This window comes from Pelophylax lessonae (genome assembly GCF_965119305.1).
Source record: "Pelophylax lessonae genome assembly, chromosome: 7".
Taxonomy (NCBI): Eukaryota; Metazoa; Chordata; class Amphibia; order Anura; family Ranidae; genus Pelophylax; species Pelophylax lessonae.
Genome location: NC_138774.1, coordinates 3,007,160 through 3,033,726, shown reverse-complemented (window position 1 = coordinate 3,033,726; position 26,567 = coordinate 3,007,160). Strand labels below are relative to the sequence as shown.

Here is a 26,567-nt window from a genome sequence, read left to right as displayed (position 1 = left end):
CTGCGTTTTTCATTTTTTGCGATATTAATAATAAAAGAGCGAAAATTTTGCGAAAAAATTGACATTTTCTACTTTTACAGTTAAAAAATATCCAATATATTCAATTTTTGTCATATATTTAGGCCAAAATGTATTTAGTTACATTTCTTTGACAAAAAAATTCTCAATGAGCGTATTTTTAACCACTTTAAGACTGGAAGATTTTACCCCATTCCTTACCAGGCCATATTTTGCGATTCGGCACTGCGTTACTTTAACGGACAATTGCGCGGTCGTGCGACGCTGTACCCAAATTAAATTTATGTCCTTTTTTCCCCCCACAAATAGAGCTTTCTTTTGGTGGTATTTGGTCACCTGTGCGATTTTTAATTTTTGAAAAAAAGAGCGACAATTTTGAAAAAAAAAAAACAATACTTTTTACATTCTGATATATAACATTCCCAAAAAAAAAAATTATATATCAACATTTTTTAACATTTTAGGCCAATTTTTTTCTGCTACATATTTTTGGTAAAAAAAATTACAATAAGCGTATTTTGATTGGTTTGCGCAAAAGTTATCGCGTTTACTAACTACGGGAAAGATTTTTGTCATTTTTATTGTTTTTCTTTTTTACTAGTAATGGCGGCGATCTGCGATTTTTTGCGGGACTTCGACATTGCGGAGGACAGATCGGACCCCTAACTGACATTTTTGACACTTTTGGGGTTACCAGTGACATTACTACAGTAATCAGTGCTATAAATATGCACTGTTACTGTAATAATGACACTGGCAGGGAAGGGGTTAACAGTGTTGGTGATCAAGGGGTTAAATGTATGCCTCATGCTTACTGACATGTGTGGGGGGAGGGGGTTGTGTGACACAGACACAGATCGCAGGTTGAGCTATGCTGAATCATGTGATCTGTCACTGTCTGTCACAGCGGAGATCCGCCTGCTTTGTTTACACAGAAATCTGGAGACTGGCTAGGCCACTCCATAACCTTAATGTGCTTCTTCTTGAGCCACTCCTTTGTTGCCTTGGCGATATGTTTTGGGTCATTGCCATGCTGGAAGACCCATCCATGACCCATCTGGGGGCAAGCCCTTGTTGGAAGCACAGAGGTCAAATGTTTCTTGTAGTTGGTGACCAGGTTTGCACACATCTCAGGGGGGATTTTGGTCCGTTCTTCTTTACAGATCCTCTCTAAATCCTTGAGGATTCTTTGCTTTCTCTTGGCAACTCGAAGTTTCAGCTCCCTCTATAAATTTTCTATAGGAAGAAGGTCTGGCGACTGGCTAGGCCACTCCATGACCTTAATGTGCTTCTTCTTGAGCCACTCCTTTGTTGCCTTGGCCGTGTGTTTTGGGTCATTGTCATGCTGGAAGACCCATCCATGACCCATCTTCAGTGTTCTGGCTGAGGGAAGAAGCAGTGGCGTACCTAGAGCATTTGGCACCCGGGGCGGATCCTATATCTGGCACCCCCCCAACTTTAAAATGTAAAAACACCCACAAAAAATTGTAATGTGTTCAAGAATATTTTTTGCACAAATTTCACAGTCACACCCCCATCACAGTGCCCCTTGCAGTCTGCCCTCCGTCTCTCTAATCTCAGTTCCCCCTTTTGCACTCTCTGCCTCCCCTGCACAGTCCTACCTTCAGCATAAATAGATAGCTAATATTATTAGCAATGTGTTTAAGTTTGAGTAAGAGATTGGAGACATGCTAAAGGAGATATTCAGAGACTGCAGACATGATACAGGAGATGGTCAGAGACTGCAGACATGATACAGGAGATGGTCAGAGACTGCAGACATGATACAGGAGATGGTCAGAGACTGCAGACATAGTACAGGAGATGGTCAGAGACTGCAGACGTGATACAGGAGATGGTCAGAGACTGAAGACGTGATACAAGAGATGGTCAGAGACTGCAGACATGATACAGTAGATGGTCAGAGACTCAGGACATGATACAAGAGATGGTCAGAGACTGCAGACATGATACAGTAGATGGTCAGAGACTGCAGACATGATACAGTAGATGGTCAGAGACTGCGGACATGATACAAGAGATGGTCAGAGACTGCAGACATGATACAGTAGATGGTCAGAGACTGCAGACATGATACAGGAGATGCTCAGAGACTGCAGACATAATACAACAGATGGTCAGAGACTGCAGACATGATACAGGAGATGCTCAGAGACTGCAGACATGATACAGTAGATGGTCAGAGACTGAGGACATGATACAGTAGATGGTCAGAGACTGAGGACATGATACAGTAGATGGTCAGAGACTGCAGCCTTAATACAGGAGATGGTCAGAGACTGCAGACATGATACAAAAGATGGCCAGAGACTGCAGACATGATACAGGAGATGGTCAGAGACTGAGGACATGATACAGTAGATGATCAGAGACTGAAGACATGATACAGGAGATGGTCAGAGACTGCAGACATGATACAGGAGATGGTCAGAGACTGCAGACATGATACAGGAGATGGTCAGAGACTGAAGACATGATACAGGAGATGGTCAGAGGCTACAGACATGATACAGGAGATGGTCAGAGACTGCGGACATGATACAGGAGATGGTCAGAGATTGCGGACATGATACAGGAGATGGTCAGAGACTGCAGACAGGATACAGTAGATGGTCAGAGACTGCGGACATGATACAGGAGATGGTCAGAGACTGCAGACAGGATACAGTAGATGGTCAGAGACTGAGGACATGATACAGTAGATGGTAAGACACTGCAGACATGATACAGTAGATGGTCAGAGACTGAGGACATGATACAGTAGATGGTCAGAGACTGCAGACGTGATACAGGAGATGGTCAGAGACTGAAGACGTGATACAAGAGATGGTCAGAGACTGCAGACATGATACAGTAGATGGTCAGAGACTACAGACATGATACAGGAGATGCTCAGAGACTGAGGACATGATACAGGAGATGGTCAGAGACTGAGGACATGATACAGGAGATGGTCAGAGACTGAGGGCATGAAACAGTAGATGGTCAGAGACTACAGACATGATACAGTAGATGGTCAGAGACTACAGACATGATACAGGAGATGCTCAGAGACTGAGGACATGATAGAAGATAGAAGAGCACTAGGGGGGCCGGAGAGCACAGACGAAGCAGGGAGCACTGGAGGAGCTGAAGGGCACGGTGGGGGGGGGGGGGCTGGAGAGAATTAAGAGGGGGTTTGGAAAGCATTGTAGGGGGGTTGGAAGGTGCAGGGGGTGGAGAGCACTGGGGGGACAGGGAGCACTTGGGGGGCGAGCAGGGAAAACCAGGGGGGTGGAGAGCACTGGGGGGGGGGGGGGCAGGGAGCACTTGGGGGGGTGGGCAGGGAAAATCAGGAGGGTGGAGAGCACTGGGGGGTACAGGGAGTACTTGGGGGGCAAGCAGGGTAAAATCAGGGGGGTGGAGAGCACTGGGGGGGACAGGGAGCACTTGGGGGGCGGGAGAAAGCACTGTGGGGAGCTGAAGAGCATGGGGGGGGCTAAAGAACAGGGGGGGTCTAGTGCACTGGGGGGGGCTAAGAGCACCGAGGGGGGGAGATTAGGAGCACTGGAGGGGGGCCAGCAAAAGAAGTTGTATAGGAGGGGGATGGGGCAGCTGCATATAGATAAATTGATCTTTCCCTATTCTTCCTGCAGGAGGGAGAGGAGGACAATCAGTTATTCAGCAGGAAGCTGCAGGAAGAATAGAGAAAGATGAACTCCTCTATATGCAGCAGCCCCATCCCCCTCCTATCCAACACACACACCTGGGCAATGGGCACTCACCTTCTTCCCGCCGAGGCTCCGCCCCCTTCTTCCCGCCAAGGCGTCGCAGCCCCCCCCGCCCCCCGCTAGCAGCACGGACTGAAGGAGCTGCCACTGCAGCTGCCTTCACACTGCGGGATCTGTCTGAACACACCGGGCAGGACACCGGCTGACCACCCAGAGCGTGGCACCCGGGGCGGCCTGCCCCCCCGCCCCCCCCATTGGTACGCCACTGGGAAGAAGGTTCTCATCCAAGATTTTACAATAAATGGCCCCGCCCATTGGTCACCTCACCAAATAATGTCCAGTCAACTGAATTTACCACAGGTGGACTCCAATCAGGTTGTAGAAACCTCTCAAGGATGATCAGAGGAAACAGGAGGCTCCTGAGCTAAATTCTGAGTGTCATGGCAAAGGGTGTGAATACTTATGTACATGGGATTTTTTTCATTTTTTATTTTTTTAAATTTGCAAACAAACTTCTCTCACATTGTCATTATGGGGGATTGTTTGTAGAATTTTGGGGAAAATAATGGATTTAATCCAGTTTTGGAATAAGGCTGTAACATAACAAAATGTGGAAAAAGTGAAGCTCTGTGAATATTTTCCAGAGATAGATAGATAGATAGATAGATAGATAGATAGATAGATAGATAGATAGATAGATAGATAGATAGATAGATAGATAGATAGATAGATAGATAGATAGATAGATAGATAGATAGATAGATAGATAGATAGATAGATAGATAGATAGATAGATAGATAGATAGATAGATAGACACAGGGCTTTTTTTCAGCAGGAACGTGGGGGAATGCAGTTCCAGCACCTCCAGAACTGAATGTATGTAATGGCAAGGGATGCTCGGGTGTGCTGGTGGGTCTGTTGATGCTGGCTAATAGGCAATCTATTGTTGCTGGATGGGATCTATTTTTGCGGAGGATGGGGGTCTATAGTTGCAGAGGAGGTCTTCTGTTGCTCATGGGGGATGTATTGTTACTGGGGTGGGTCTTATGTTGCTGGTGGGTCAGTTGTTGCTGGGAGGGGTTTATTGTTGAGGGATAGGTCTTTGCCGCTTGCTGCTGGAGGGTCTATTGATGCTGGCTACTGGGTAATCTAGTATTGCTGGAGGGGATCTATTTGTGCAGAGGATCTATTGTTGCTGGGGAAGTCTGTTGTTGTTGGTGGGGTATCTATTGTTGCTGGGGTGGGTCTTATGTTGCAGGGCATCAATCATTGCTGGGAAGGATCTACTGTTGAGGGAGGGGTCGAATGTTGCTGGCTGCTGGAGGGTCTATTGATGCTGGCTGTTGGAAGTCCATTGTTGCAGGGGTGGATCTATTGTCGCTGGGGTGTCAATTGTTTCTAGATCTATTATATTGCCTTTCTTGTTATTGTTAATTCTCTAAAAGGGGTGGTACTGGGAGGTGGGTAAGAGGTGAAACCAAGGAACGGTGTTCGGAGGTGGGTAGGGGACGGAGTCAAGGGGTGACACAGAAGGGAGGAGTTCCTGCACCTATTCTCTGAGAAAAAAAGCCCTGGATAGATAGATAGATAGATAGATAGATAGATAGATAGATAGATAGATAGATAGATAGATAGATAGATAGATAGATAGATAGATAGATAGATAGATAGATAGATAGATAGATAGATAGATAGATAGAACGGACGCAGAGGAGGGACGTGAAAGAAACCCATGCTTTGGCCAAGGCACCCAGATGATAAATAATCAGTCCAAAGAAGACTTGGATTTCTTGATAAAAGTTGCCCATTGGTGGACGCCTTTTTCACACCATTGGTCTAAAGAAATGACAACAAGCCAGAAAATGTATTATTTTGTTGTCCAATAAAATGTAAATTTTATCAAGAAATCCATGTTCTCCGTTTTGTCCAGTGGTCACCATTTTGATCATTTCAAAGTTTTATAAGAATTATCAAATTTGGACGCTACCAGAGCATCAAGAGCAACCTCCTAAGAAGTGTTCTTCACTAAGCACCCCCCCCCCCCAGGTTGCACACACCACACATTTGGTCATCCACAACCTCCCCAGATGTGAGTTCTTCACTTCTTTTATTTTCTCCTTTTACATTTTTTTGTAGCCAGTTATTATGGCGCTTTTCCACTGCATGGAACCGAACAGTTTGGCTCGCTTTTGCGCTTTTCCACTGCATGGTACCGCATGGTACGGTGTTGGAACGGTTCGGTACGGTTTGCTTTTCCACTAAAGTAAAGTGGGTGGGATAACAACGATTCTCTGACCAATCAGTGGCTAGTAGTGACAAACAGTCAAGGCTGCATGCAAAGGATTGTGGGATATGGTATCGGTACTGCCCTCTTGGAACCACAACTGAGGTGGTACTGTTTAATGGCGCTTTTCCACTGCATGGAACCGAATGGTTCGGCTCGCTTTTGCGCTTTTCCACTGCATGGTACCGCATGGTACGGTGTTGAAACGGTTCGGTACGGTACGGCGGCGCTTTTCCACTACATGGAACCGAACGGTACGGCTCGATTAAACAGTACCACCTCGGTTGTGGTTCCAAGAGGGCCGTACCGATACCATATCCCACAATCCTTTGCATGCAGCCTTGACTGTTTGTCACTACTAGCCACTGATTGGTCAGAGAATCGTTGTTATCCCACCCACTTTACTTTAGTGGAAATGCAAACCATACTGAACCGTTCCAACACCGTACCATGCGGTACCATGCTGTGGAAAACCAAACAGAGCCAAGCGGGGCCAAGCAGGGCCGAGTGGAGCCGAGCCGGTACTTGCAGTGGAAAAGTGCCATTACTGCACCAGGGTTTCATGGAGCCCCGGGGTTCCTTCAGATGTTTCTGGGGGTTCCTTGAGCGTTGAGCAATTTCTGTCTCTCAGTTAGGTTCCCTTCGATACCATTGATCTTTTTAGCTATCTGTAAGGGGGAAATTCTTCCCCGTGATCACAAATGTAAAGAACATTCTTGACTATCACTCTCATCTATCATGAGTTGTAGTTATGGTAACTTTTAGAGGGTTCCATGAGACCGGAAAGTTATTTCAAGGGTTCCTCTGTGTTGGAAAGGTTGAAGATGGCCGTACTACACCTTTACGACTCTCCAGCCTGCTCTGTCTCTTTTTTTTGTTCCCTGCATAGGTCCTACCTACTCCTCCTTCAAGCACTGCGGTTCCCGGACTTTATTGTACACTGAACTCTCTTATGGGTCATTATATGTAACAGAGGTCAGTCCAAATGGTGTCAGAAGAAAATGAGAGAAGCATCCTGTGTCTCAGTGTCGGTCAGGCAGGGAGTGAAGGATAGGCTTGTTGTCCAATACCGGGAGCAAAGTTTAGGCTTCCTAAAAAGCATCATCTATGCCCCCCCAGAAGTGGACAAAGCTACATGACTATGGGAGAGGGTCCCAGCACCAGCCATCCAACAATAAGTATATAGATAGACCCCTATGTCTCAGAGGGCCCCATTGCAGCTGCACATTCTACACCAGGGGTCTCCAAACTTTCTAAACAAAGGGCTGGTTTACTGTCCTTCAGACTTTAGGGGGCCACACTGTGGCCAGTGGAAATTGGAAATTTTGCTGGCATCAGTAAGAGTAAACAGTGGCCCACCTTTGGTATTAGGATGAATAGTGCCCAATTGTTGGTATCAATGAAGAAATGGCCCCCATTTTGGGGGCTATTCTGACCATTCAGAGGGTAGAATAGTGTCTCATATTAGTAGGATGAGTAGTGCCCCAAGGTCCAGATAAAGGCAGGCAAAGGACCACATCTGGTCCCCTGACCCGCAGTTTGGAGACCCCCTGGTCTACACAAATGGTTTGTCCCACAGAGAGGTCCCCATGCGGGGAGGGTTGGAGACCAATAAATTAAGGCCCCTATTCCCGTAAATTTAGGGCAGAAAAAGGAGTCTCTTAAAGCAGATGCAGATCTGTGATTCCTGACTGAGATTTTCTGTACTGAGGCTGAATAAAACGGCTATTTTTAGACAGTGAAACAATAATGTATGAATTATTGAGTATACTGTGAAAGTTTAATGAAGAGATGCAATCGTGAATTTAATAGGCCCTTCGCTGCAGATTTTCTGTTCTTGTAAAACTCAGACTGAAATGTTCCACTACATTATCTATGGGGATAGTCAGGACCGATGGGCATGTCACTGAAGACGAGGGAACATACACAGCAGATGTGTCGCCAATGTGCCGCTTTGCCATGAAGTTCTTGCCCTCTCTTTAATGATGGGGCAATGGCCCAATTGCACAGAGTTTTCCCAGCTATGAAACATTGTTTATTGCCCCTAAACTGCTCTGTCCTTGCCAAGGCCACATTAGGATCTGTCCTAGGCCAAGGTTCTGTCCAGGGACCAATCCTGTTTAATTTATTCATAAATGATCTAGAGGAGGGGATATCTAGTACAATCTCAGTATTTGCGGATGATACTAAACTAAGCATGCCAATATCTTCTATGCAGGATGTGGAAACCTTACAAGCGGATCTGAACAAAATAAAGGGGGGGGCAACTACATGGCAGATGAGGTTTAATGCTGAAAAATGTAAAGTAATGCACTTGGGGGCCAGAAACCAGAAAGCAAGCTACTCACTAGGGGGGGGGGACCTCTGGGTGAGTCTAGGATGGAAAAAGACTTGGGGGTACTGGTAGACAACAGGTTTGGCAGTGGCATGCAATGCCAAGCCGCTGCAAGCAAAGCCAACAGAATACTGGGATGTATAAAAAAGGGGATTCACTCCAGAAATAAAGAGATTATTCTCCCACTCTACAAGACTCTGGTCCGGCCACATCTGGAGTTTGCTGTCCAGTTCTGGGCACCGGTCCTCAGGAAGGATTTGCTGGAACTGGAGAGAGTCCAGAGAAGGGCAACAAAAATAATTAGGGGAATGGAGGACTTCAGCTATGAGGAAAGACTACAAGCACTGAACTTATTCTCTCTGGAGAAGAGACGATTGAGGGGGGATATGATATCAATGTACAAATACTGTACTGGCGACTCTAGCATAAGGAACAAACTATTCAGAGAAAGGGAATACAATAAGACACGTGGCCACTCACTAAGACTAGAGGGAAAATGGTTTAACCTTAAAATACGTAAGGGGTTCTTCACTGTCAGAGCCGTAAGGGTGTGGAATTCTCTTCCACAAGCAGTGGTATCAGCAGGGAGCATCGATAGCTTCAAAAAACTATAAGATGGGCACCTTAAAGACCACAACATACAGGGGTATACAATGTACAACATACAGGGGGTATACAATGTACAACATACAGGGGGTATACAATGTACAACATACAGGGGTATACAATGTACAACATACAGGGGGTATACAATGTACAACATACAGGGGGTATACAATGTACAACATACAGGGGTATACAATGTACAACATACAGGGGTATATAATGTACAACATACAGGGGTATAGCTGGGAAATATGTTGCACATAATCTGATGTGTCCATGTGGCTGTAATAAGAACTGCAGGTATTACCTCCCACCCACCAATCAACTTCATACTTTCAGGGAATATAAAAATATGATTGGGTGATGGGGGATATGAGGCTTGGTTCTGGGAATTTTAAGTTGATACATTTGGATCATAGAAGCATTTGTTGAGGTTTAAATTAGTAATAATAATGTTATTGTTGACTACTAGTTCTCATCTACTGTTGGATCCCATTTCCTTTCAGGAATTGTGATTCAGAGCAGATATTTTTTTAGATTTATATTGAGTTTAGTTTCAAATGATAAAATCTCATATACAAACTATTCAATGAGGAGAAGTGTTTTGAGTGAGTTCATCTGTTGTGTTAGCATGGATTCCCAGAGACTAAGCCGCACCTGGAACCCAGGACCACCATAACGAGGTATGGATTTCACCACAAGGCAGTCCAAAGTCAAAGGGTAAGGGTTCATGGGGACCAGCATAGGAAGTTATGATTTTCACTGCAAGACACTCCAAGTTCAAAGGTCAAGGTTTCATGAGGACCACAGAGGTATGGATTTCACTGCAAGGCACTGCAAAATCAAAGGTTAAGGCTCCGCAGCGACCACCATAAATAGGTATGGGTTTTACTGCATGGCAGTCCAAAGTCAAAGGTCAAGGCTTCATAGAGATCACCATAAGGAGGTATGGGTTTTACTGTACAACACTGCAAATTCAAAGGTCAAGGCTTCATGGGGACCACCATAACAAGGTATGGATTTTTCTGCAAGGCACTTCAAAATAAAAGGTTAAGGCTCCATGGATCCACCATAAATTGGTATGGGTTTTTACTGCAAGGCACTCCAAAGTCAAAGGTCAAGGCTTCATAGGGATCACCATAAGGAGGTATGGGTTTCACTGCAAGGCACTCCAAAATTATAGGTTAAGGCCCCATGGAGACCACCATAAATAGGTACTGGTTTTACTGCAAGGCACTCCAAAATCAATGATCAAGGCTTTATGGGGGCCACCATAAGGAAGCATGGGTATGGTTTCCAGTGCAAGGAACTCCAGAGTGAAAGGTTAAGGCTTCAAGGGGACCACCATAACAAGGTATATAATTTACTGCAAGGCACTCCAAAACCAAAGGTTAAGGCTCCATGGGGACCACCATAAATAGTTTTGTGTTTTTACTGCAAGGCACTCCAAAGTCAAAGGCTAAGGCTTCGTGGGGACCTCCATAAGGAGGTATTGGTTTTACTGCAAGACACTCTAGAGCAGGGATTCTCAAACTACGGCCCTGCAGCTGTTGCAGAACTACAAATCCCATGAGGCATTGTAAAACTCTGACATTCACATTCACAGACATGACTAGGCATGATGGGAAATGTAGTTCCTGAACAACCAGAGGGCCGTAGTTTGGGAATCCCTGCTCTAGAGTGAATGTTTAAGGCTTCATGGGAACCATCATAAGTAGGTATGGGTTTTTACTGTACGACACTCCAAATTCAAACAAGGTATGGATTTCACCGCAAGGTACTCCAAAATCAACGGTTAAGGATCCATGGATCCACCATGAATAGGTATGGGTTTTTACTGCAAGGCACTCCAAAGTGAAAGGTTAAGGCTTCATAGGGACATCATAAGGAGGCATGGGTTTCACTGCAAGACCCTCCAAATCCAAAGGTCAAGGTTTCATGGGGACCACCATAACAAGTTATTGATTTCACTCCAAAATCAAAGGTTAAGGCTCCATGGATCCACCATAAATAGGTATGGGTTTTTACTGCAAGGCACTCCAAAGTCAAAGGTTAAGGCTTCATGGGGACATCATAAGGAGGTATGGGTTTCACTGTAAGACACTCCAAATCCAAAGGTCAAGGTTTCATGGGGACCACCATAAGGAAATATGGGTATGGTTTTTACTGCAAGGCACTCCAGAGTCAAAGGTTAAGGCTTCAAGGGGACCATCATAAGGAAGCATGAGTTTCACTGCAAGGCACTCCAAAGGTTAAGGCTTCATGGGGACCACTATAAGTAGGTATGGGTTTCACTGTTACACATTCCAAAGTCAAGGGTCAAAGCTTCATGGAAGCCATCTCCGCACTCAACCGAGGGGTAAACTGTACACTCAGGAAAAAGAAGACCCTTACAGGCATTCTAAATTCTATATATATATATAGGTGGTTATATGACCTTATTATTGGGGCGGACTGGGAGGCAAACTCCACCAATTAGCCCTCTTATAGTAGGGAAATGCTTTTTGAGGCTGAAGAACATGCTAGCTGAAAGTATGTGATGGTGCCTCACTGATTGGTGGACCTAGTGAAAGGTGGGTATTCCTAAAGGACATGGTTTATGGTGAAACACCTTTCCATACCTTTCAGCATCAGCATTGACACCTCAGAGACACAAAGAAGACATTGGAAGCCATCTCTCTATCAGACACAATATTAATGTGGAGTATATAGATATATAATGTCCAACATATGTCAATGACTGTAGGCTCTGCTCTGGCTGATCTCTGAATGGTGAAGTGTCTCCACTCAGGGCCAACTGCCCAAATGCCCCCCGCTGTCCCTCAGCTCTGTCTTTCCCTTCTGTATCATCATACTACTAATGTAAAATATTATCTTTAGCAGATTAAGATTGGCCACCTGTGGCCCTCAAACTACAGTTGGTTGTACTGGGGCATCAGTCCCCCTATTGCTGTGTATCTTCGGTTTACCCAAAGCTGATACAATGTTGTGCTCCAAAATCTGCTGTTTTTGGTATAAAGAACTACTGTAACATTGTTTCCTTTCTTGACTGTTTTTTAGTGTAAAACTTTGTCTGGGATCTGCGACCACATTATTTCCCTGTCATCCGATTCGCTGGTGTCTCAGTCGGCCCATTTGGAAGTCGTCCATCTCACGAACATCATGCCAAGTGAAGGACTGGTGAGTGCTGAGTTATTGGAATGTGTTGGGTCAGTGGTTTTGTTTAGAATGGAGGGCAATGGCCAAACAAATTGCAGAGTCACTGCTTTTCAGAGACACTGTCCTTGCACGGGTAAACTGACAATGTATTTTTCACATGTTAAGGGCTCTTGCACATGGAAGTACTGAGTTTTAAAATATTAAATACTGGCCGCAAGATCCTGTGTTTTAATTTCTCCAAACAATGTACGCATGTAATGATTGTGTAATGTTTACATGTGTACAAGCATGCAGCGTTAATGTAGCCTATTGGTTGCTAGGATGTAGATGGCCATTGCCATTAAGCATCCATTGTTGGTGGGGTGCAGATGGCTCCTGTTGCTTAGTATCCTTTGTTGGTAGAACATAATCAGCCATTGCCACCTAGCATTCTTTGGTGCTAACATGCAGGTGGCCATTTCCACCTAGTGTCCTTCGTTGCTAGGGTGCAGGTGGCTATTCCTCTTCATTGCTAGAACACAGCCATCTATTGCCGGCTACTGTCCTTCCTTGCTAGGACACAAACAACCATTGCTGCTTAGTGTCTTCTGTTGCTAGGATGCAGGCAGCCATTGCCACCTTGTGTCTTTCGTTGCTAGGATGCAGGTGGCTTTTCCCGTCTAAAGTCCTTCATTGCTAGGACCCAAGCAGCCATTGCCGCTTCGTGTCTTCTGTTGCTGGGTTGCAGGCAGCCACTGCCAAATTGCATCCTTTCTAGCTAGGATGTACTGTATGTAGCTTTTACTAACTAGTTTCCTTCATTGCTGTGATGCAGGTGGCCATTGCTACCTAACATCCTTTGTTGCTAGGATGCAGACTGCTTTTGCCGCCTAGTCCTTCTTTGCTAGAATGCAGACGGCTATTGTTACCTAGGGTCCTTTGTTGATAGAATGCAGGTGGCCATTGCCACCTAGCATCCTCCATTGCTAGGACTCAAGCAGCCATTACCACCTAGCGCCCTCCGTTGCTAGGACACAAGCAGCCATTACCACCTAGCGCCCTCCATTGCTAGGACACAAGAAGCCATTACCACCTAGTGCCCTCCGTTGCTAGGACACAAGCAGCCATAACCACCTAGTGCCATCCATTGCTAGGACCCAAGCAGCCATTACCACCTAACGCCCTCCATTGCTAGGACCCAAGCAGCCATTGTCACCTAGTGCCCTCCATTGCTAGGATGCAAGCAGCCATTGTCATCTAGCGCCCCCCATTGCTAGGACCCAAGCAGCCATTGTCACCTAGTGCCCTTTATTGCTAGGATGCAAGCAGCCAATTTCACCTAGCGCCCTCCATTGCTAGGATGCAAACAGCCAATGTCACCTAGCGTCCTCCATTGCTAGGATGCAAGCAGCCATTGTAATCTAGCACCCCCCATTGCTAGGACCCAAGCAGCCATTGTCACCTAGTGCCCTTTATTGCTAGGATGCAAGCAGCCATTACCACCTAGCACCCTCCATTGCTAGGATGCAAGCAGCCATTCCCACCTAGCGCCCTCCATTGCTAGGACGCAAGCAGCCATTCTCACCTAGCGCCCTCCGTTGCTAGGACACAAGCAGCCATTACCACCTAGTGCCGTCCATTGCTAGGACCCAAGCAGCCATTACCATCTAGCGCCCTCCATTGCTAGGACCCAAGCAGCCATTGTCACCTAGTGCCCTCCATTGCTAGGATGCAAGCAGCCATTGTCATCTAGCGCCCCCCATTGCTAGGACCCAAGCAGCCATTGTCACCTAGCGCCTTCCATTGCTAGGATGCAAGCAGCCAATGTCACCTAGCGCCCTCCATTGCTAGGATGCAAGCAGCCATTGTCATCTAGCGCCCCCCATTGCAAGGACCCAAGCAGCCATTGTCACCTAGTGCCCTTTATTGCTAGGATGCAGGCAGCCAATGTCACCTAGCACCCTCCATTGCTAGGATGCAAGCAGCCATTGTCATCTAGCGCCCACCATTGCTTGGACCCAAGCAGCCATTGTCACCTAGCGCCCTCCATTGCTAGGACCCAAGCAGCCATTGTCACCTAGCGCCCTCCATTGCTAGGAGGCAAGCAGCCATTGTCACCTAGTATCCTCCATTGCTAGGACCCAAGCAGCCATTGCCACCTAGCGCCCTCCATTGCTAGGACCCAAGCAGCCATTACCACTTAGTGCCCTTTATTGGTAGGATGCAAGCAGCCAATGTCACCTAGCGCCCTCCATTGCTAGGATGCAAGCAGCCATTGTCATCTAGCGCCCACCATTGCTAGGACCCAAGCAGCCATTGTCATCTAGCGCCCTCCATTGCTAGGACCCAAGCAGCCATTGTCACCTAGCACCCTCCATTGCTAGGATGCAAGCAACCATTACCACCTAGCGCCCCCCATTCCTAGGACGCAAGCAACCATTACCACCTAGCGCCCTCCATTGCTGGGACCCAAGCAACCATTACCACCTAGCGCCCTCCATTGCTGGGACCCAAGCAACCATTACCACTTAGCGCCCTCCATTGCTAGGACCCAAGCAGCCTTTACCACCTAGCGCCCTCCATTGCAAGGACCCAAGTAGCCAATACCACTTAGCGCCCTCCATTGCTAGAACCCAAGCAGCCACTACCACCTAGCGCCCTCCATTGCTAGGACCCAAGCAGCCATTGTAACCTAGCGCCCTCCATTGCTAGGACCCAAGCAACCATTACCACCTAGCGCCCTCCATTGCTAGGATGCAAGCAGCCATTGTCACCAAACAGCATTCATAGCTATTGCTGCCTGGGTTTATATCTACTTTAAGGAAAGCTCCACCCTCTTTATTGCACATAATGGATTGCAACAGCTTTAGGGTCTCCTAAATTATCTGCAAAGTTTTCAGCAAAATTCTGGTGAAAATACGAGCGATCGCCCAGAGACGCTTTATAAATAACTAAAACGTTCCCAATCGATACTCCCCACGAAGAAACGTCGAATCCTCCATTTCAGCCTCCTATAAAGAGATCTCTTATCAGATTCCTGCTTCCCCGGCCAAGCCGAAATGGAAGAATCATTTTCCTGTCGGCATTTTTTTTTTTTTTTTCAAACCACAAACTGCACAAATGCAAAATATTGATTTTAAAATTGCAAATGAAGTCAGAGCTTCCCGGCTTCTCTTTTTAATTATGCAGCGGTAATGTGGCGCCGTCCTTTTAAAGCCTCGGCTAATTATTTTGATCTTTTTATCTATATCGCAATTAAAAGTCATAAAAAGGAGATCTTGCTCTGCATTTGTCCATCATAAAAAATTGTCTCCCTCGGCGTGCGTTCCGTGTGACTGATGATGGGAAATTGATCGGCCCTCCCATTAAAATGGTTTCACAGACCCCCCCATCCCCCCCAATCCTGCCATCACTAGAAGATCCGGGACAGATACGATAACAGGCAATGATTTTATTGTATGGCCGCGTAGTTGTAGGATATTTAAAGGTCACGGAGCCACTTTTACGGGTCAGGAAACTCCTTTCCTAAATCTTATACTGTGTTACAAAAAGGGACAGTGAGGTGACATTGTTAACCACTTAAGCCCCGGAGGATTTGGCTGCTAAACGACCAGGGGGTATTTTGCGATTCGGCACTGCGTGACTTTAACGGACAATTGCGCGGTCATGCGACACTGTACCTAAACGAATTTGGCGTCCTTTTTTTCCCACAAACAGAGCTTTCTTTTGGCGGTATTTGATCACCTGTGCGATTTTTTGATCACGCGCTATAAACAAAAAAAGAGCTTCAATTTTGCAAAAATAGCAATATTTTTCCCTTTTTTTTATATGAAATTCCCCCCCAAAAAAATGTAAAAATCAAAATTTTTTAACATTTTCGGCCAATTTGTTTTATGCTACCTATGTTTGGTAAAAAAAAATCGCAAAAAGCGTATTTTGATTGGTTTGCGCAAAAGTTATTGCGTTTACTGACTAAGGGAAAGATTTTTGTCATTTTTGTTGTTTTTTTTTTTAACGCGTAATGGCGGCGATCTGCGATTTTTTTTTGCGGTACTGCGACATTGCGGCGGACAGATCGGACCCTTGACTGACATTTTTGACACTTTTGGGGTTACCAGTGACATTTCTACAGTAATCAGTGCTATATATATGCACTGTTACTGTAAAAATACACTGGTAGTGAAGGGGTTAACTTTATTTGAGAGGGAGGGGCTGTGTGTGTCCCTAGGGGCGTGATTCTTACTGTGATTGGCTGTGGCTTCAGCTGTATGCAGAGTGATCAACGGATCTACATAGTAGATCCATATGATCAGCTCTCATACAGAGGGGAGAATGACAGGCAGCTTGTTTACACAAGCTGCCTGACTTTCTCCCTCTCCCCCGCCGATCGCAGAGTGGCCGGCGGACATCGGGTCCGCCGGTCACACGCGCGGAGGGGTCCGTGACCACGCGGGAGCGGGTGCGCGCCTCCGGCGGCGCGCGCTCGCTCCCTAGACCCTCACAAGCTAGTGACGTAGCCCTAGTCTCTTTGCCTGTGAGGGGCTGACCGCCGACGTAGATCGGCGTGCGGCGGTCGGCAAGTGGTTAACAAACACTATATTGTCAAAAGTATTGGGACGCCTGCCTTTACACACACATGAACTTTGAGCTCTGTAATTTCAAAGCCTTTGTTTCTAATTTTTAGGGAATAGTACCACTGGATTGGCGTAGGGCCAATGTGGTGCCTATATTTAAAAAGGGATTAAAGTCTTTGCCAAGTAACTATAGACCTGTTAGTGTAACTTCTATAGTCGGGAAGATATTGGAGAGGTTAATAAAAGACCCCATAGATGAGTTCTTGCTGGAAAAAAAAATATTTTAAGCAACAGACAGCATGGATTCATGAGAGACAGAAGTTGTCAAACAAACCTGATTTCTTTTTATGAGGAGGTAAGTAAAACCTTGGACAGAGGGGTGGCTGTGGACGTGGTATACTTGGACAGAGGGGTGGCTGTGGACGTGGTATACTTGGACAGAGGGGTAGCTGTGGATGTGGTATACTTGGACAGCGGGGTAGCTGTGGATGTGGTATACTTGGACAGAGGGGTAGCTGTGGACGTGGTATACTTGGACAGAGGGGTGGCTGTGGATGTGGTATACTTGGACAGAGGGGTAGCTGTGGACGTGGTATACTTGGACAGAGGGGTAGCTGTGGATGTGGTATACTTGGACAGAGGGGTAGCTGTGGACGTGGTATACTTGGACAGAGGGGTGGCTGTGGATGTGGTATACTTGGACAGAGGGGTGGCTGTGGACGTGGTATACTTGGACAGAAGGGTGGCTGTGGATGCGGTATACTTGGACAGAGGGGTGGCTGTGGATGTGGTATACTTGGACAGAGGGGTGGCTGTGGACGTGGTATACTTGGACAGAAGGGTGGCTGTGGATGTGGTATACTTGGACAGAGGGGTGGCTGTGGACGTGGTATACTTGGACAGAAGGGTGGCTGTGGACGCGGTATACTTGGACAGAAGGGTGGCTGTGGATGTGGTATACTTGGACAGAGGGGGGCTGTGGATGTGGTATACTTGGACAGAGGGGTGGCTGTGGACGTGGTATACTTGGACAGAGGGGTGGCTGTGGATGTGGTATACTTGGACAGAGGGGTGGCTGTGGACGTGGTATACTTGGACAGAGGGGTAGCTGTGGACGTGGTATACTTGGACAGAGGGGTGGCTGTGGACCAGTGTTAATTTTGGCAGCAAATTTCAATTTAGTTTTAGTCTTAGGACTAAAATGGCATTTTAGTTTTAGTCCCATTTTAGTCTTTTGCAAGTGTTTTAGTTTTAGTCGTATTTAGTCGACTAAAACTCCAGTACATTTTAGTCAACTAAAACGTCCTACATTTTAGTCGACTATAACTCATTTTAGTCATCTATAATCGAATGGGTGTAGTTCAATTGTAATTTGTAATGCATTATTTAAGCATTTCTCTACAATTTCCAAACTCATTATATACTACTGCTGGTCCTGGAGTGAAAAATCGAATATGTTGTTATTTATGGTATTAAGCTTTCAGCATGCACCAGTGTTAATTTTGGCAGCAAATTTCGTTTTAGTTTTAGTTATAGTCTTTTGACTAAAATGCCGTTTTAGTTTTAGTCGTATTTTAGTCTTAAGACTAAAATGCCATTTTAGTTGTATTTTAGTCGTCTGAATTGTTTTAGTTTTAGTCGTATTTTAGTCGACTAAAATTGTGTTAATTTAGTCGACGAAAACGTTTTAGTCGACGAAATTAACACTGCTGTGGACATGGTATACTTGGACAGAGGGGTGGCTGTGGACGTGGTATACTTGGACAGAGGGGTGGCTGTGGACGTGGTATACTTGGACAGAGGGGTGGCTGTGGATGTGGTATACTTGGACAGAGGGGTGGCTGTGGACGTGGTATACTTGGACAGAGGGGTGGCTGTGGATGTGGTATACTTGGACAGAGGGGTGGCTGTGGGTGTGGTATACTTGGACAGAGGGGTGGCTGTGGACGTAGTATACCTAGATAGAGGGGTGTCTGTGGACATAGTATACTTGGACAGAGGGGTGGCTGTGGATGTAGTATACTTGGACAGAGGGGGGCTGTGGATGTGGTATACTTGGACAGAGGGGGGCTGTGGATGTGGTATACTTGGACAGAGGGGTGGATGTGGTATACTTGGACAGAGGGGGGCTGTGGATGTGGTATACTTGGACAGAGGGGTGGCTGTGGACGTGGTATAGTTGGACAGAGGGGTGGCTGTGGACGTGGTATAGTTGGACAGAGGGGTGGTTGTGGACGTGGTATAGTTGGACAGAGGGGTGGTTGTGGACGTGGTATACTTGGATTTTGCAAAAGAGTTTGACACAGTTCCCCACACACGGCTAATGTGTAAGGTAAAGTCTGCAGGCTTGGAAAGATCGGTTTGTAATTGGATAGAAAATTGGCTAAAAGATAGAATTCAGAGAGTAGTGGTTAATGATTCTTACTCTGAATGGTCTAAAGTTATCAGTGGTGTACCCCAAGGTTCAGTTTTTTAATATCTTTATGAAATGGGGGGTCTGGGATTTCAGTCTTTGCAGATGACACCGAGCTTTGCAGTGGAATAACTTCCTTACAGGATTTCTCCAACTTACAATCTGATCTCAATGCACTGTTTCATTGGGCAACAATGTGGCAAATGGGGTTTAATGTTGATAAATATAAAGTTATTCACTTGGGGGGGGGTAGGAATATGCATGCATCATACATACTAGGGGGAGTAGAACTGGGGCAATCCATAGGGGAGAAGGATCTGGGGGAATCCATAGTGGAGAATGATCTGGGGAAATCCATAGCGGAGAAGGATCTGGGGGAATCCATAGTGGTGAAGGATCTGGGGGAATCCATAGCGGAGAAGGATCTGGGGGAATCCATAGCGGAGAAGGATCGGGGGGAATCCATAGCGGAGAAGGATCTGGGGGAATCCATAGCGGAGAAGGATCTGGGGGAATCCATAGTGGAGAAGGATCTGGGGGAATCCATAGCGGAGAAGGATCTAGGGGAATCCATAGTGGAGAAGGATCTGGGGGAATCCATAGTGGAGAAGGATCTGGGGGAATCCATAGCGGAGAAGGATCTGGGGGAATCCATAGCGGAGAAGGATCTGGGGGAATCCATAGTGGAGAAGGATCTGGGTGTTCTGGTAGATCCTAAGCTTAATAACAGCATGCGATGCCAAGCTGCTGTTTCCAAAGCAAGCCAAGTCCTTTCTTGTATAACAGAGGCATGGACTCCAGAGAGAGAGATATAATTTTGCCCCTGTACAAATCATTAGTAAGACCTCATCTGGAATATGCAGTTCAGTTTTGGGCTCCAGTTCTTTAAAAGGATATCGGGGAACTGGAGAAAGTGCAGAGAAAGGCAACCAAACTGATAAGAGGCATGGAGGAGCTCAGCTATGAGAAAAGATTAGAGGAACTGAATTTATTCTCTCTTGAGAAGAGGAGATTAAGGGGGGATATGATGTCCATGTATAAATACATAATGGGGGATATGATCTCCATGTATAAAAACATAAGGGGGGTATGATAACCATGTATCAATATATAAGGGGGGATATGATCTCCATGTATAAAAACATAAGGGGGGGTATGATAACCATGTATCAATACATAAGGGGGGATATGATCTCCATGTATAAAAACATAAGGGGGGGGTATGATAACCATGTATAAATATATAAGGGGGGATATGATCTCCATGTATAAATACATAAGGGGGGATATGATCTCCATGTATAAATTCATAAGGGGGGATATGATCTCCATGTATAAATACATAAGGGGGAATATGATCTCCATGTATAAATACATAAGGGGGGATATGATCTCCATGTATAAATACATAAGGGGGGATATGATCTCCATGTATAAATACATAAGGGGTCCATATAGTGAACTTGGTGTTGAGTTGTTCACTTTAAGGTCAACACAGAGGACAAGGGGGCACTCTTTACGTCTAGAGGAAAACAGATTTTGTCTACAAATACGGAAAGGTTTCTTCACCGTAAGAGCTGTTAAAATGTGAAGTAGACTCCCTCCAGAGGTGGTTCTGGCCAGCTCAGTAGATTGCTTTAAAAAAGTCCTGGCTTGCAGTCTCCTCTCTAATTCCTCCCAAAGGCGCTCTATCGGGTTGAGGTCAGGCCAGTCAAGTTCCTCCACCCCAAACTCACTCATCCATCATTTATGGACCTTGCTTTGTGCACTGGTCCAAATCATTTGGTGGAGGGGGGATTATGATGGGGGGTTGTTTTTCAGGGGTAGGGCTTGGCCCCTTAGTTCCAGTGAAGGGAACTCTTAAGGTGTTAGCATACCAAGACGTTTTGGACCATTTTATCCTCCAGACTTTGTGGGAGGAGTTTGGGGATGGCCCCTCCCTGTTCCAACATGACTGCGCACCAGTGCACAAAGCAAGGTGCATAAAGACATGGATGAGTGAGTTTGGGGTGGAGGAACTTGACTGGCCTCAACCTGATAGAAGACCTTTCTTTCCACCAACCCCCACCACCAATCTTCTTCTTTTCCTCTTCTCTCCTCCAGCCTCTCTTTCCACCAACACCCACTGCCAAACTTCTCCTCCTCACCTCTCCTCCTCTCCCCTCCCCTCTCCTCCTCTCTCCTCCTCCTCTCCCCTCTCCTCTCCTTTCCTCCCCTCTCCTCTCCTCTCCTTTCCTCCCCCCTCCTCTCCTCTCCTTTCCTCCCCTCTCCTTTCCTCCCCTCTCCTCTCCTCTCCCCTCCCCTCCTCTCCCCTCCCCTCTCCTCTCCTCCCCTCTCCTCTCCTCTCCTCTCCTCTCCTCTCCTCTCCTCTCCTCTCCTCTCCCCTCCTCTCCTCAGCATCTGTATTCAGTTCTCTTACGTTCACAGCCTTTCTCTCCCCCACTTTCCATCTCACTCTCCTCTCCTCTCTTGTCTTGTCATTCCTCTTGCCTCCCACAGCCTTCCTTTTCACCAAGCCAGCTGCCAATCCTCTTCTTCTCCTCTCCTCTAGGTACTGAATCTCTATTTAGTCCTCTTGCCTCCTGTAGACATTCCTCTCCCCACCTCCTGCTTTCATTCCCCCTGCATGAGTGGTGACAGCGCTCCTCGTGGGCGTGCACCTGCTGCCCGAAACAAACGCTGTCACTCAGAACTAATTAACCGCTTGCCTACCAGCTGCCGTAGTTTTACTGCGGCAGGTCGGCTCTGTCCCACAAAACGACGTACGTGTACGTCACTTCGCAGGACTGCTTTTGGGAGCATGCGCACGCCGCCTGGCCACAAGGGGAGCCAATCAGCAGGTCTGGTGGCCGCTATGTCCACCGGGCTCCCCGTGGAGACAGAACGGTTGTCTGCCGTTGTAAACACGGCAGACCGCTGTTCTGTCAGCAATGAACACAGGTCTCTGTGTTCATTCAGCAAGCCCATCCCCCACACAGTTAGAAAGCACCCACTAGGAACACATTTAACCGTTTGGTCGCCCCTGGTGTTAACCCCTTCCCTGCCATTGTCATTAGTACAGTAACAGTGCAGATTTTTAGCACTGATTACTGTAGTAATGTCACTGGTCCCCCCAAATGTGTCAAAAATGTCAGTTAGGGGTCCAATCTGTCCGCAGAAAGTGAAAAACTTTTTTATGTTTTGATTTTCAGAATTGTCGCCCTTTTTTTGTTTATAGTGCAAAAAATAAAAATCTCACAGGTGATCAAATACCACCAAAGAAAGCTCTATTTGTGGGGAAAAAAGGACATCAATTTTATTTTGGGTACAGCGTCGCACGACCGCGCAATTGTCAGTTAAAATAACGCAAGAAACGGCCTGGTCATTAAGGGGGTAAAACCTTCTGGTCCAGAAGCGCTTTAATAATTATCTCCATGCTGCTGACCCCACTAGCTCAGGATTCAGACCTCCTAGAAAGACGGAGGGGAAGTGCTATATGCACATAGTTAACTGGGGGTGGGGGGGAGAGGACATGAGTAACGAAGAAAAACTTTGGTGAAGACTTTTCCTTTAAGCGTGCATGGGCATTAAAGAGGTATTCTGCCCCCCCCCCCCCCTCCAAAAATTAAAAGTCAGCAGCTACATAACAGGTACCCCCCCCACCCCCAAAAGTAGCCAAATGTGGCACCGGAGGGGAGGGGAGACAGAGAGGCGGTAGTTCCACTTTTGAGTAGAACTCCGCTTTAAATTAAAAGTGCCAAGAAAAACAGCCCCTTGGTATCTTCATTATTTTATGTGTTTTGTGCTCAGAAGGAAAAAAAAACAATAAGAAGAACAAAAAGGTAAAAAAGACACAAATGAAATCAAATACAGAAAATAGAAAACAAAAGAACAAATATAAATAATAGTAAATAAATGAAAATACGTCATTTTTTTCATTCCTTGCTCCCTTGCTGTGTTCTCCCGGTGGGCTCTCTGCACCCGGAGGGGTCTGGAGAGAATTCCCATGTTCCCTGCCATAAATAAAGCGGCCCGGGGGGGGGGGGGGGGTGTTGATGATATTACTGATATGTTGTAGTGCTTGTTGTCTGTTATCATGAAAAGTTGATGGCTGATCCGCAGGGACACAGAAATATCTGTTATATTTATTGAATGCGGCACATAGAGGGGCTCGGCGTCTGGATGTAATTGTGAGCGCCTCAGGGGCTCCAGAGCAACATAAAACTAAATAACGCCATTCAGGACCCAAGCGCCCGTCCACACATCGATGGAAGCCATCAGGAAAGCTCAGCTTTCTAAAGGCGAAGTGATAAAATGACTTAAGGCCCGTACACACGTACCGATCGTCGGCATACAAACGTCGGTGGACGAAGGATCTGCCGATTGTACGCGTGTTAGTATGGTGCCTCCGACAGATGTCTGCGCACAATCCGCGGACAAAAGTCTTTCGTGCAAACATGAAAATATTTGTATGCCGACACCAGAACGGACGATTGTTCGCCTGTCAGTACACAATTCGGCCGACAGACCGCAGATTTGCAAGACTGGGCATGCTCAGAAAATAGAAAACACAGGGAAAGTTAACCATTACATGACATCACTTCTGCAGTCGGCGGACAAAATTCTTGTGCTGTCCTTGTGCTGTCTTTGCACTTTTCAGCAGACACCGACATCCCGGGGAGAAAAGAGGAACATTTGTAAGCCGACCATCGGTACGTGTGTACGGGGCTTTACACTAACAATCCTATAATGCAGCCGACATAACACTCACCGGTGTATCATTCAACCAGCTACCGCAATCAGCGCCGCGCCAACCCGCTAAAAAATTTATTTATATATACAGTATCTTACAGAAGTAAGTACACCCCTCTCATTTTTGTAAATATTTTATTCTATCTTTTCATGTGACAACACTGAAGAAATGAGACTTTGCTACAATGTAAAGTAGTGAGTGTACAGCTTGTATAACAGTGTAAATTTACTGTCCCCTCAAAATAACTCAACACACAGCCATTAATGTCTAAACCGCTGGCAACAAAAGTGAGTACACCCCTAAGTGACAATGTCCAAATTGGGTCCAAAGTGTCAATATTTTGTGTGGCCGCCATTATTTTCCAGCACTGCCTTAACCCTCTTGGGCATGGAGTTCACCAGAGCTTCACAGGTTGTCACTGGAGTCCTCTTCCCCTCCTCCATGATGACATCACAGAGCTGGTGGATGTTAGAGACCTTGCGCTCCTCCACCTTCTGTTTGAGGATGCCCCACAGATGCTCAATAGGGTTTAGGTCTGGAGACATGCTTGGCCAGTCCATCACCTTTACCCTCAGCTTCTTTAGCAAGGCAGTGGTCATCTTGGAGGTGTTTGCGGTCGTTATGTTGGAATATTGCCCTGCCACCCAGTCTCTGAAGGGAGGGGATCATGCTCTGCTTCAGTATGTCACAGTACATGTTGGCATTCATGGTTCCCTCAATGATCTGTAGCTCCCCAGTGCCGGCAGCCCCAGACCATGACACTCCCACCACCATGCCTGACTGTAGGAAGACACACTTGTCTTTGTACTCCTCACCTGGTTGCCCCCACACACGCCTGACACCATCTGACACCAAATAAGTTTATTTTGGTCTCATCAGAGCACAGGAGATGGTTCCAGTAATCCATGTCCTTAGTCTGCTTGTCTTCAGCAAACTGTTTGCAGGCTTTCTTGTGCATCATCTTTAGAAGAGGCTTCCTTCTGGGATGACAGCCATGCAGACCAATTTGATGCAGTGTGCGGCGTATGGTCTGAGCACTGACAGGCTGACCCCTCCCCCACCCCTTCAACCTCTGCAGCAATGCTGGCAGCACTCATACATCTATTTCCCAAAGACAACCTCTGGATATGACGCTGAGCACGTGCACTCAACTTCTTTGGTGGACCATGGTGAGGCCTGTTCTGAGTAGAACCTGTCCTGGTAAACCGCTGTATGGTCTTGGCCACCGTGCTGCAGCTCAGTTTCAGGGTCTTGGCAATCTTCTTATAGCCTAGGCCATCTTTATGTAGAGCAATAATTCTTTTATTCAGATCCTCAGAGAGTTCTTTGCCATGAGGTGCCATGTTGAACTTCCAGTGACCAGTATGAGAGAGTGAGAGCGATAACACCAAATGTAACACACCTGCTCCCCATTCACACCTGAGACCTTGTAACACTAACGAGTCACATGACACCGGGGAGGGGAAATGGCTAATTGGGCCCAATTTGGACATTGTCACTTAGGGGTGTACTCACTTTTGTTGCCAGCAGTTTAGACATTAATGGCTGTGTGTTGAGTTATTTTGAGGGGACAGTAAATTTACACTGTTATACAAGCTGTACACTCACTACTTTACATTGTAGCAAAGTGTCATTTCTTCAGTGTTGTCACATGAAAAGATAGAATAAAATATTTACAGAAATGTGAGGGGTGTACTTACTTTTGTGAGATACTGTATTCCCTAATCGCCACAAATGATAAAAATCCACTTTGTGTGCACCAAATACCTTTTCAAACCCAGATATTACATTGTAAATGTAGCAGTGGTATCATCACTATTCTTAGGGCTTTTTTTCTTAGAGGAAAGGTGCAGGAACTCCGCCCTTCTGAGTCGCCTCTTGTCTCCGCCCCCTACTGACCTCTGAGCACTGTTCCTTGCTTCCACCTCCTATCTACCTCCCAGTACCGCCCCTTTTGGAGAATACAGAACCAAGTATAATTTTGTATAGCTAAGTATTTTTTATAGAATGTGTTAAATATAACAAGAAAGGCAGGAAAATAGATCCTTCCCCCAGAAACAATAGACCCCCGCCAACAAAAAATAGATCTTCCTCAGCAAAAATAGACCCCCCAGCAACAATAAACCCACCACCAACAGATCCCCCTCAAAACAATAGATCCCTCCCCCAGCAACAATGAACACCCTGAAATAAAATACCACCTCAGCAACAGTAGATCTCCCAGCAGCCAGCATCATTAGAGCCTTCAGCAGCCAGCTTTGATAGACCTCTCCCTCAACAGGTAGATCCCTACCAGCAACAATAAACCCCTATGCAAAAATAGATACCCTCCAGCGACAATAGATCTCCCAGCAGCCAGCATCAATAGAGCCTTCAGCAGCCAGCATCGATAGACCTCTCCATCAACAGATAGATCCCCACCAGCAACAATTAACCTCCCAGTAACATAAGACCCCCCCCCCCAGCAACAATAAACCCCCATGCAAAAATAGATCCCACAGCAGCGACAATAGATCCCCCATCAGCAAGCATCGATAGACCTCTCCATCAAAGGATAGATCCCTACCAGCAACAATAGACCCCCCAGTAACATAAGACTTGCCCCCCTGTGCAACAATAAGCCCCCATGCAAAAATATATCCCCTCCAGTGACAATAGTTCCCCCAGCAGCCAGCATCAATAGAGCCTTCAGCAGCCAACATTGATAGACCTCTCCATCAACAGATAGATCGCTA

At 46.3% G+C, this 26,567-nt stretch overlaps 1 protein-coding gene across 1 annotated transcript in view; it reads left to right on the top strand.

Annotated features, from left to right (window-relative positions):
- The window catches only part of LOC309559874 (connector enhancer of kinase suppressor of ras 2-like), a 655,275-nt gene that overhangs the window by 369,291 nt on the left and 259,417 nt on the right, over positions 1-26,567 (top strand). The window contains exon 6 of the mRNA XM_082263301.1: positions 12,036-12,155. Coding sequence (XP_082119427.1) covers positions 12,036-12,155 — 120 coding nt within the window. The remainder of the gene's footprint in view (positions 1-12,035; positions 12,156-26,567) is intronic.